Source organism: Cryptotermes secundus, unplaced genomic scaffold (assembly GCF_002891405.2).
Source record: "Cryptotermes secundus unplaced genomic scaffold, Csec_1.0 scaffold3, whole genome shotgun sequence".
NCBI lineage: Eukaryota > Metazoa > Arthropoda > Insecta > Blattodea > Kalotermitidae > Cryptotermes > Cryptotermes secundus.
The window spans coordinates 842898-856227 of NW_019724584.1; the positions used below are offsets into that span (position 1 = coordinate 842898).

Below are 13330 nucleotides of genomic sequence, written 5' to 3' on the forward strand. Positions count from 1 at the left end.
TACACTGTGTACTATTTTATATCGTTTTTATTGTTTATCTTGACTGTTTCAATGTTTGGAACTTATTTTAATATTATTATTGACATGTTCTATATCCAGGGTTGTATTTCAACCTATGTTTTGGATTTACTGAATTTGAAATAAATGAATGAATGAATAAATGAACATCACACATACTACGGAAAGTGCTACAGTGTGAAGCTTGAAGCCTGAGTGGTGAGGTGCATCACTGGTTCAAGAAAAGGAATACCAGGAAATAAACCTGTGACAAGAGCTGATGATAATAATAATATCACATGGAGAATTTTTAACCATATTTTATTCCATAACTTTCGTTTTTTAGTAAGTTTATAATTCATTGTATTTTTATACCTTGTATTTTATAATGTAACAATTATCAAGTATCCAGCTTTACTATCACAATGAAATTGCAGTTCAATAGTGTGTAAATATAGTAATCAGGTATTTTGCCTGATGATGGCTTCAAAAGCCTGTGGGGCTCTCTCTTGTCAACGAGTGTGTAGTCTTGTCATTACTCCGATGACAACCCACTTCTTCGGAACAATTTGTTGGCCCTGAAAAGGACCGTGGTTGCTGAGATGATTTGCCGGTGAGGTAGCGCGGCGCGCGCCGGTAAGGAGAAAGGCTTGCTGCGGTGAAAGGCTAGTGGAAAGGCTAGGCCGTGGCTGGAGGTTGCTTGATCGCGGCGCGGCAAATGGCGGAGGTTGCTGCCGGTGGTGAAAGGCTAGTCGAGCGCGGTTGTAGGAGCCATGAGGCAGTGGCTACGCCAGAGGCCCAGTGGGTCGGACCGTAACACGACCACCGGCGAGTCCAGGCGCTGTGCCCCAGTGAGTCGGGTGTGAGAGCGCTGGAGGGCCGAGGCAGTCGTGCCCGGCGCAGCCTGCCGATGTATCCGAAGACCGAGCGCTGGCGACGAAGCCTGCTGGCTGAAGTTGCTTGCTGTCTGATGAACTGAATTAAACTGCATAACTCGATTCTGGGGTCGCTCCTTTTTATACGCTGGTCGGTGGGGCGGAGCCAAACTCGAAAGTGAGGAGCAAGAATTGATTGGCTAGCGCGCGTAATGGTGTAGACGCGGGCTAGCACCGAGCGTAGTATAAATGCGATCGTTTGAAGCAATCTGATTGGTTAGCGCGCGTGATGGTGAAAAGTGATGTGAAGAGCGAGCGTTGCAGAAATGCGTGATAATGTGGGATGTTCCCACAAGCCGAAACATGTAGCTAAGGTCATATTAACCTTGACCGTTACGTTGTTGTGTTACAATGGACTCCAATAAATAATTGTGTCTTCCTGTAGAATTTTCCACCCCAAATTTTAATTGTGGTTCTGTCTCTATCATGCATCTTACATGTTCTAATTCTGTTCTTTTTAATTTGATCACCTTAACAAATACTGCCAAATACAAATTATGAACCAGTTTAAGAAGTTCTGACGATGGTTTATTATACTTTGGATTACTGAATTTCTGTACATTGTACATTGTCTATTAATCTGAAAGAAGAGGTTCTTTCAGAACACTAGACAATGGGCAAAGTCCAGGAACTAGTAATCCCAAGCACAAATTGCGAAGCTGCTCATTATGTACTTTTCTTAATTTCTTAGCTATATGTCAAAAGACAGTTAAAACAAATTTAATGTCAAACACAAAATTATTATTTTTACATTTGCAACGTGTGACAGAGACAAACCTTCTTAATACAGCAGAGGAAGGAGCCGCTACGGTAAGAGTTTAGCATGATTTCAAACAGATTTTCTGGTATGTTGCCTTCCCGAAGCTTGATTCTTTCCACCACTCCCCCTGTGAAGCTCTGGATTGCATCTGTCCAGAAACCTCCTTCCAATCCTTCATAGGACCCAACCCACCTGTAAACAAAGTACTGTGCCTTGGTATTTTGGTTGGCTGAATTAGAATTTATTGCCAAATCAAGACTAACACAATGACATGTAACTAACCCAGCTGTTGATATAAAATGTAAAAGTTTCACTTCCATGACTTTCTCTCCGGGAAATAGGCATTGGCATTACTTCCATGCCAGTTGTAATGGTTATGCTGTGTGAAATCATTCTTCTGAATTGGGTACTGGCATTACGTCTCCATCAGGTGCAGTGGATATATTGCCATGAATGAATCTCTTGAGAATGATTAGCAGCGTTACCTGCGCACTGGTCACAATTGTCACATTGTCTTGAATCACCCTTCTGGAATTAGGAGTGGCATTACCTTCACATCAATGCAATGGTTATACTGCCATAAATCAGTCATATGGAGCACCTTAAAATGAGCCATGGCATTTCCTCCACACCAGTTGTTATAGTTACACCATCTTCACACACTGTTCTGCAATCGGGAATGGCATTCGACCACACCATAAACAATGGTTATGTTGCCATTAATCAGTGGTCTGGACGATCTGAAATTAGGCAGCAGCATTTCCTCTAGTCCAGATGCAATGATTAAGTTGCCATGAGTCACTCTTCTGAGATTAGTGGTCATGCTGTCATGAACCAATCGTCTGGACCATCTTAAATTAGGTAGAGGTAGATGCAGTGGTTATATTGCTATGAATTTATCATATGGACTATCTATAATTAGACAGTAACATTTCCTCCTCACTTGATATAATGACTAGATCACTAGCAGCATTAAAGGAAAGAGGATTTGAGACGTTACAACCCAACATGACTTACAATTCTAGGATATGTGCATAGAATTTGTAGAATTTGACCATAAATGCTTTCTACCACATTTATCACCCAGAATCACCCTGACATTTGACATTATGCAGTACATTTAGCTGAAAGCGTCATTAAATAAAACAAGAAACAGAGAGATCACAGTCCATTCTGAGGATGAGTGAATGTACTCACTTTGCATAAGCCTTCTCAAGGAGGATCCCCCAGTACTCATTGCCCTCTGTATTACGTATGAAAACAAGAGCCCCATCTCTGGTAGGTACTGCATCATTGACTAGCATCACACTTTGCTGGTATGTGCCCGCATTCCAGAACCTGTTATGTTTCCTTGCATTATATTTCAGTACTTACACTTGAATGTATGAATGAATGTATAAGGGGTAGGCCTTCTTGGCCCTTGCACTGCGACCACAGTGATCTGTTGTGCATCAATACTTACACTTACTTACTTACTGAGCCCTTCTTGAGGAGAAGCCAATTCTGCAGCTACTCAAGAATTTCCCAGCATTTTATGGAACCTGAAGGTTCATTACAGTGTTCACAAGAGCCCTCCACTGGTCCCTATCCTCAGCCAGATCAATCCAATCCATACCATCCCATCTTATCTCTCTAAGATCCATTTGAATATTGTTCACCCACCTACGCCTTTGTCTTCCTAGTGGTTTCTTTCCTTCGGACGTTCCCACCAATATCCTATATGCATTCCTTTTCTCCCCCATTCGTGCTACATGCCCTGCCCACCTCATACTCCTTGACTTGATCATTCTAATTATACTTGGAGAAGAGTACAAGTTATGAAGCTCCTCATTATGCAGTTTTCTCAAGTCTCCTGTCACTTTATCCCTTGTCGGTCCAAATATTCTCCTCAACACCCTGTTCTCAAACACCCTCAGTCTATGTTCCTCCCTTAATGTCAGAGACCAAGTTTCACACCCATACAGAACCACCAGCAAAATTATAGTTTTGTATATTCTAATTACAATACTTACACATATTGTAAAAAAAGTAAAGTTGTCCCTCTGCTTAACTAATTAAGCACTGCACCATGAAGGCGTATGGGGGAGTGGATGTATAGATCCACATTATCTTGACCTTGGCACTAGCCGGATGTGAGTGGTCAGCTTCATGCCCCTGTCGCTTTAACCCTGGGGAAAGAGCCCACGGTACCAATTGGATAGGAGGTTCGGTGAATGCCAGAGCCAGTCTGGATGACATGGAGAAGAAAAAATTCTTGACCCTACTGGGATTCGAACTCCGATTCCTCGGTAGTCCATCCTATAGCCAGTCGCTATATTGAGTACACTATCCCAGATCTTCTTACACTTACGGTTGATTTGAAAATTATTATAATAATGAATGAAGCAAACAATCTCTTACTGAGTTTACCACCTAAAAATATTCACATATGTGGAAATAACTGAGAATGTATATGCATGTAACCTGTTGCAAAATATACGAAAGTATGGGCCTTGTAGGTCCATAGGGTTGTAAGATATTGAGGCTCCCACATTTTCTAGACAATGGACTCACAAATGGCGGCTTGATATGGGCAGGTTGTTTCAAGGAAGACGGAGGAAACCACATGGCTCGATCATAGAAAAAAGGGTTATGGGGACTGTGGGCAGATGCTTCTAGTTCATGATCATGTTGAGTTCTCATATCAGTAATGCTTAACTTCTGCGGTCTCTTACCAGAGACTTGCCAGTTCCTTTCAAGAACGTTACACATTATGATAGAAGTCAGTTCTGGACTGACTGAAGCATCCTTACATGTTATTTCAGCCATTAGACAAGAACCAGAATATGGAATTCATTTCAGTAACCAGTAACATGGGAGTCGAGACAGCTCAGTCGGTATAGTCATGGACTATGGGTTGGATGGCCTAGGTTCTATTCCCAGCAGTGTCCAGGCCAGCTCTGAAGCCCACCCAGCCTATCCAATTGTTACCGGGGGTAAAGCAGCAGGGGCATGAGGCTGATCACTCACCTCCATCTAGAGCAGAGGTGAAAAACGGTGGAGCTACACCTCCACTCCTCCACGTTTCCATGGCACAGGGACAACTCTACCTTTACGTTACCACTAATATAAGCTCATTTTGACTTTCACAACCACTTTGCACAACTGGACTCATTTGGTTACAGAAACACAAATACGGTAATGTAAAATTGTGGAATTTTATCTGTAACTTGTCAGCCTGGCTTTCAGTCACATTTATGAAGAATATAAGAATTTTGTTCCACCACTTGTCTATAAAATTCTTGTGGGAAGAGCTTATGATGTCTTTAAAATGCTTAACTCTATATGGTACATGCTAGCAGGATCATAAATTGATTATATGATTTGCTGATTCATTTCTGTTAGCAGTTTTTGGAAGCACAGATTCTGAGTAAATTAAATTTTCATATCATAACATGAAATATTCTTACTTTTGCCATGTTTATACCTGCGAACACATTTAAAATGTTTCATAGAATTTCCAGGACGTTTTAGGCACTACCTCAATGTCAGATTTCATGTTCTTAACTCCATTAGTTCATTAAGAATCACCACCAAATAAAAAAGTAAATAGAGACACTATGCAGCTAACATAATGCTGTTTTACATTGAGGAAAAAACGTATCTTCAAGAAGTTGCATATTTTCTATAGATCTATTATAACACAAAATTTCAGCACCCCACTCTGGTATTGTTTACAGCAGAAAATTAGGAAGTACAAATGAAATGGTCTCTAGTGGCAAGATGGTCAGATCAAATTTCAGGAGCTCTATCAATTGGTTCAAAAGTGATTGAGAAGAGTACAGGAACAGAGATGATAATACCATCCTAATAAGGCAATGAAAGCAAGCTAAAAGTAGGTTAGATTCACTGTAGTTGAATTAATGGATCCAAATTTTGACCACCTCCGAAATTATTATGACTTAATTCCCCACCTGAACTCCAGGTCATTGCCATGTGCTTGAACGACCTCATTGAAAGACTCCTGGTTGACTTGATGTCTGAGACTTTCAATAGCAGCCACCAGCCAGCAGTCCCCTGCAATGGAGTTCAACCTTACTGCAGTGTTAGGAGTTCATCTCCCTCACTTCTGGATACAATATACTGTGCAGTACCTATCTCATGTACTGTCCAAATCATGTCAGAAGTCCATGCTGTATATGTACACAGTACTATTATTGAAAAATAAAGTTTTTCACTCATCTTGTCTTTTTCCTTTCTTTTCTTTCTTCCTTTTCCTTATTTTTTTCCCCAGAAGTCCTTTAAACTATTCTGCATATTCAGAGATCAATTGCTCTGCACTGGACTTCTTACCATCTGTTTGTGGAGCATGATGTCAGAGTGGGGGGTCTTCTCTCAGACAGGGTGACAACATGCTACTGCACAACCTAATTGGAGGTCACATGAATGGTCAAAAATAAGAACACTTGACTTATCTGATAATATGATGTGTGCTGAAAATGGTACTCTCAGACCTGCAAGAGCATTCTCACAGACAAGAATTACATGCATTCCACTATGAAGAACAAGTGGCTATAGCCATGATAAGAAGAGCAATCAGCATATTTGTTGTGGCAATCAGTTACCTATGGGTAATCTTTGTGCAGTGAATTGCAGTAATGAGAATTAAAGCCGTACAGTGCACCAGCAAACATAACAGAAAATTTACTGCCACCTATATGGGCTGTTTCCAGTTAAGGAATAATCAGGGAAGGAGTGAAACATTCACATTCCTCAGATAAGAATGCATGATATTTTTATCTACAGGAAAACTTGTAACAGAAAATTTACTGCCACCTATGGGCTGTTTCCAGTTAAGGAATAATCAGGGAAGGAGTGAAACATTCACATTCCTCAGATAAGAATGCATGATATTTTTATCTACAGGAAAACTTGTAACAGAAAATTTACAAAAGTAATACACACTTAACAAGTCAAATTCTGAAATGTTATTCTAGAAACCATAGACAGTGAACTTCATTGTGTTACAGAATTTGTCACATCAGTGTGGAATGTCCTTGATATTGGAAGACACCATTTTCAGTAGGCACTACAACATCAGATGAGCAAAGTGGCTCTACTGTTGACAGTTATTGAGTATGGACAAACCTCCAATCACATCATATGGTAGCATGTTACTGCCCTCCCTGAGAGAAACTGGCCACTAGCCAGCATCCTGCTGTATGAACAAGAGGTAATAAGGCCACAAAAGGGAAGCAATTAATTCCTCTGTACCATGCTGAGGTCAGATTTAATGCTTACTTGATTGTGACAGGAATATTTAAATCAGCCAACCCCAAAAATACAACTCAGAACAAAAATTATATGAGCAGAAAACAAAAAAATTCAAGTGGATTAATTTATATTTTGTTGTCACCTGTATATATATATATTTGGGAGGCAGGGGGAGATTGTCTGGTTACAAAAATAAATATAAATGAAACAAAAAAGGTAATCATTATCAACAAGTTTGTTGTAGCCATGTTGGTGCAAGCTCCAGAATCTTCCAAAAATATTTTATTAAATCTTTTTCACATTGGAACCATGTGATGAAGGAGGTGATTTGATAATGATTCAAACACTGAACTAGATTATGTTTATCGCAGTTGTAAAATTGTGATGAAACGACATTACTCACAAGGGTCCACAAATGGTAAGAGGTCTTATGAATTACCAGAGTAATATTTTCAAGATTTCTAACGAAACAACTCGCCCTCCTACATTAATATTGTTTTTTTAACACATTATATAGAAACATCAGAATAGACTGAGCTTTGTCAGTGTTAAGATGAAAAAACTGTTCACCAAAAGTCATATTTCTGCACTTGTAGTATGTACTATACAATACTGTGGCATGTAGGCCCATTGCCAGGCAAATATTGTGAAATAAGCAAATATACAACAGCCATTACTAGGCAGCAGTCCATAAACAGCAACAGAGGACTGGTGTTTCCTGTGCAGTCCATGCCGAGAGGTTATAAGCAGAGCCAGTAAGCTGTTGCAGTGAGTTGTTTTGTGAGTTAGTGAGTGAGTTAGAGGACTGCTGCAGTTCAGTTGTGAGTTGTTGCTTTGAGAAGCAACAAGCTGTACTCAATGTATTGTTATGGCTGTGAAAGAACATTAAATCAACCACTTATACAAATCTGTTATTCAGTTTTAAACATATTACAGATGCATTTGAGTGGAGGCTGATTCACTCATAAAATTTGCTGCACTGCAGTGTGGTTGTCAGGCTTACCTAACTCTCCCTGCTGGAATCTTGTTCTTCCATCGGTGTGTAGCACAGCATCAGTATTGATATCCTGCATGAAGAATAAGTGCATGTCAAAAATTTAACTGTGCTGGTACTGTCATAGGCAGTGCTTGCAACATTTCTGCTGACAGTGAACAGATGATTTTACAACATGAAGAGAGAGAGAGCTCAAAGAACAGGTAAAGGTAAAGCTATCCCTGTAACAGGCTGTGGAGTCCCATAGGGTTGTGAGACATCAAGGCTCCCACATTTTCTTTAGACAATCGGCTCCCAGAGGTTATCAGCCTCAAGCGCCGGCCACCCTTTACCACCAGGAAGATTCCTGGTACTCATTTCTGTCACAGGTTGAGTCGACCCCAGGGCCATAATGCAGCTGGAAGGATTGGGTATATTGAAAAATTATAATCAGACTCAAACGCACAACCTTCCAGCTTTTAGCATAGTGCTTCAACCAACTCTGCTACCACGTGCCCCTGAAGAATATAATCTAAAACATTAAACATATTAAGGTGGTTGAAGACATTTTGCACGAAGTAAACCACTGTAACAGAAGCCAGGATAGCGTAGTTGGTATAGCAACTGGCTATGGGCTGGATGACCACGGGGTCGGAGTTCAAGTCTCAGTAGGATCAAGAATTCCCTCTTCTTCACATCGTCCAGACTGGCTCTGGGGTCCACCCAACCTCCTATCCAGTGGGTTCTGGGGGGCTCCTTTCCTGGGGGTAAAGCGGCCGTGGAGTGAAGCTGACTACTCACCTCCAGCTAGTACCGAGGTCAAGAAAATGTGGATGTATACATCCACTCCCACATACGCCTTATTGGAGTAGTGCTTCATTAGTTAAGCACAGGGACAACTTTACTTTTAAACAACTTTAATGATATTGGTTGCAATATTATTCACGAATAAAATCGTGAAAGATACAGCAGTTCTATGAAATTCTATTAGATTGGCATCCCAGAAATGAAGAGGGAACTAAACATCTGTTAAAATTAAATTATATATGTTTCAGTATTGCCATATGGACGTGAAAGTTTGGTTGTGACAACTATAAAAGTATTCAAGGTCTAAAGTGTAGAAAATGATTTTCCTGAGGAAACTGAAACATATGATGAGGAATGAGGAAAAAGGTCCAAGACTAGAGAGAAAAAGTCTACAACAATTACAGGCATTGGAATCTTATAACATTTCGAAATAATTATCCAGTATATAAGGAGGGAGAGGGAGGGAGAGAGAAGGTTGGAAGGTATGAACAAGTTGTAAACTTGCTGCATGAAGAAGAAGCTATTATAAGCAAATATTTCCATATGCAGCAGACATAAACAATGAACAAGAGAGATGAATAAGTTTCAAGCCGTAGGTTTGAATGGTAATGATGAAGAGTACTGAAGGCAAAGCAAGGAGAGGTATAAACAAGGTGAAAGGTAAAGTTGCCCCTGGACTTAACTAATTAAGCACCATGATATGAAGATATATGCAGGAACAAAGGTCCACCACTCTTGCTCTTGGCACTAGCTGGATATGAGTGGTCAGCTTCACCCCTGTCACTTTACCCACTGGATAGGGGGCTGGGTGGGCCCCAGAGCCTTTGCAAATGCTATGGAAAAGAGAAAAATCTTGCTCCTGCAGGCAGTTGAACCTTAGCTGTGCATCTCACCGTTGATCGCTATACTGACTAAGCTAGCCCAGCTCTTGAGATAGAAACAAGAATAACATTAATCAAAACAAAATCATAATTAAAAGACATTAATTGAAACAGAAGAGACTATAATGATTTAAACATGTGAAGCGAATGGTATAGTAATACTTTCTAATAAATCAGTATGACTAGGAAGGAGGAAGAAAGCATAGAAGTTTATGCCTGAATGAGGCAAAAGAGTTTGAAAGAGTTGGGTAGAGGCTCTATTTAGACAGAAAGAAATGGAGGTGGTTCTGTCCCTGATCCAAAAGATGTAGAAATGATATGAGAAGGTGATAATTAAGGGAATATGGAGGTGCTGTTGTTGTTGAGGAGGAGGAGACACCAGTTAGGCTGATGTAGAGACTGCCTTTCAGAAACACTCATACAACTCTTCTGGGTATAGATCTAGGTATAGGTCATAAAAGACTCATAATATACTTCATGATCATCTTCCCATAGAATCAATCAAAGAAATGAAGACTGAGGAAGGAAAGAGATGCAAATGGAGGAAGAGAAGAAATAAAATTTACCTTTGGGCTCCTCCAAGAAAATGGCACATCTTTGGATTTGTACACTGGGAACTCTTCATTTTCATCCTGGAAATGTGTGGCTAATATCAGTTAGATTCTGGTTGGTTACTGTGTGTTAAATTTATTTGTTTATATTGATTCTCTTCAGCATGAGTTGAGAGGTCTACTGGTTGGCAGAAACACCACAAAGTACACACTGTATAATTTATTCATGTTTTCTGTTACAAAAATGGAAGATTTCCTGTGCTCTGTTAGATTATTTTTGGAAAGAATAAATTAATTTTAGTATGAACTTAGTGATGATGGAGAGGAGTTATTAAGTTCGTTGAGAAGACCACAAGATCTAACAGATCGTGTCAAATTTATCAGTTATAACCTCAAAGATTTGAATGCTTGACACCATATTTGTAACTGCTGAAATAACAAACAGTATTTTCTGCGCGCTTTATACTGGTGTCATGTTTGGCTTACACTTCGACCCTGAAGATGAAGTTGATGAGTTCCTCTGAAACGTCGGTTGTCTTTCATTGGACTACATAACATTAGATTCCAGGGTACATTCTTCAGTCAGAGCTGTGAAAACCTCAAATCCAGTATTTCATACACATTAGATTTGAGACCTTCACAGCAGTGAAAATTCATTTCATGGTATTCTGCATAATGACATCCTGTGTTCTGATAGGTGGTTCAGTCTAGAAGACAATAATATAAATATTTCATACACAGTTTCTTGATTTTTAATTCTCTAGTGTACAGAACTGTAGAAAAAAATTCCATAATTTTTAGTTTTTATTATCTTGCATTAGTGTTTTGGTTATGATTTTGGTATGGTATAACAAAGCTCATCAATAAATTATTATAATAGCTGTTAACTACAGCTCCAAGCTGAAAGAAATGGTAAAAAGCTGATCTTGTTACGTGTTGTTTGTACCTTTACACTTTTAAATGCATAAGTTACAAAGAGTTCATTAAATGCACATGCTTACAAGAAGAAACTGAAGGCAGCCATCTCAGGTAGAGAGGTAGGAAATTAGTTAAGTTAAAATTCCTGTGTAATACGGGCACTCAGCCATGTCGATGATGAGTTAAAAACCAACGTTTCGGAGATCGCCGTATTCCATTCCCGGGGTTGATGTGATGAATGACAGTGCATCGCTGATATGGGCCTATATACGTTATATCACTGATGCAAGGTCTACCTTGATGATGGACATTGAGATCTCCGAGACGATGCTTTTAACTCAACATTGACAATGCTGATAGCCCGAGATTTTACCGCATTTATTCATCCAGTATTTTCGATGTATGTACACCCGTTAGTAAAAACACTTTTAAAAGTTGCCTTTAAAGCAACTTTGTGAAAGTGATATTGTATTACAGAAATTAAATAATGCCTCTTAAAGTAACCAATAAATGAATTAAGATCACAGTCTTCCAGAATAAGAAGCCCTGTAAGTTCGAAAGAAGGTAGCAAGATTTCGAAGGAAACTGATGCCTTCGTCTTCAGGGTAGAAGAGTGACTCTCAAATTTAATATCATAACAAGTACTTTAAAACAGAGTCCTTAGTTGTCTTATTAACTGCCTACTGCTTCAACATCACTTCTTTCAAAGAAGCGATGGGCGGGCGCCGCCCTAGACCGCCTGACTGGAACAAACACCATGTACTTCACTTTGATGCTCCCGCGCAATTTCCTTCCTATCCCTCAGCGCGACTACAACCTCATTCCACGAAGGGCTAGACCGAAGACCGGTCACACGGCACTGATGGAGCGATGCTACACACTCACCGACATACCGGCATCCCTCTTCCGCAGCGGCAACCTGGATACTGAGCGCGTCTAATCGTCCCTTAGTTTGCTTTACTTTATCTTATCGAACCGTGTTCCTGGTATGAAAGACGTAGGTGTGCTCTTAGGCAATGTCTGTGAATTAGAATAGCCTCCGATCGCTCTCCTTTCAATGAGAGATGTCATTCTATCGTAACGATAATGATTTGTAAGGCTGTAGTCACCGTAGTCACACTGGGAGCGGAACGGGCCGGCTTGTAACCGACCAAGTGTCGCGTACCAGTAGGTCGAAGTCACTGTCTCAGTTAAGTTTCTTTTAACAGCGCCTGCTGTAACAAAATGTGCACAGCTTGATCACGGCTTTCACGCCCACTAAAAAAAACAAAAAACAGTGGGATATGCTTCCGCTCAGAGGCGCTAGCAGTGTAACCTTGGTCATTATTAGCCGGCGGTTTGATTTCGACCGGCCGATCGGCGAGGCTCCGGTCAGATACGATACAGCACGATCCTCTTCCACGGCGACTGCAACCGGCGGACCCGAGTTAAAGATCACTTCGAGTCTGTTGTTTCTCAGGACAAAATACGTTTTAATCTTAATCGCTGTTGCCCTCAGTGCTGCAGTAGGTACGGAGTCGAGAAACAAAGTGGGCAGCCCGGAAGTAATGCGACTCACCTTCTTACGACAGGTTCTCACTTCCAGTTCCGGTCGGAAGATCGACTATTCTGATTAAGCTTTTCGTGGTTTTCTTCATTCCGGGACAGTACAGCTGCTTGACACGTAGCTTTGTGAACGTCATTTACCGTTTGCACATGTTTGAGGCAGCCTGCCCTCGTGAGCACTGCATGTGAAAATAAGGTCGTTAGAGCAATGGAGGCTTTAAGAGACTTCTTAACGTCCAGTTTGTTTGAAGATTTTATGAAAGCCTACTAAGGAGATGTCGTGAAACATTTAAGTAGGCCACGACCATCTATTTCTTCTTCTTCCAGTAAAATTATTACCTGACCAAGAACTGAGGACTACCATCAGGTGACACTGACTTTGTTACAAATTCTTATAAGCACAGGTGACCCTCGCGTGTATGTAGTACGTTTCTAGAAACACCGTCGTAAATTTGATCCTATTGTTCTATAGACGCAGTGTTATAGATGGTGGTTATGTTTCTGGCTACACAAACGCAAATTATCAGGATACAGAAAAAGAGCTAGAATTAGTGGATTTTATCGTATGTAGATTAAGCGAGAATAATTAAACCGTTGTCTATTCTCTAATATGTTTGAAGACAGTCCCCTAGTGCTGTAAATTAACAGGATGAGGGTTGTAATGCGCAGCATACCCTGTACCGAACATAATATATTTACCTCAGTCTTCT

At 40.4% G+C, this 13330-nt stretch overlaps 1 protein-coding gene across 4 annotated transcripts in view; it reads right to left on the reverse strand.

The window, feature by feature from the left end:
- LOC111862249 (calpain-9) overlaps window positions 1–12363 on the reverse strand; it is a 44046-nt gene extending 31683 nt beyond the window's left edge. Inside the window, exons 1-6 of one of the 4 annotated variants that reach the window (XM_023847464.2) lie at window positions 11961–12363; window positions 10173–10238; window positions 7949–8012; window positions 5646–5748; window positions 2890–3030; window positions 1710–1884 (exon numbers count right to left, since the gene is read on the reverse strand). In XM_023847464.2, coding sequence (XP_023703232.1) covers window positions 1710–1884; window positions 2890–3030; window positions 5646–5748; window positions 7949–8012; window positions 10173–10238; window positions 11961–11966 — 555 coding nt within the window. In that variant the 5' untranslated portion in view covers window positions 11967–12363. The remainder of the gene's footprint in view (window positions 1–1709; window positions 1885–2889; window positions 3031–5645; window positions 5749–7948; window positions 8013–10172; window positions 10239–11960) is intronic. The other 3 variants (XM_023847463.2, XM_023847465.2, XM_023847466.2) reach the window with 3 other exon arrangements.
- Between the last annotated feature and the right edge of the window lie 967 nt (window positions 12364–13330).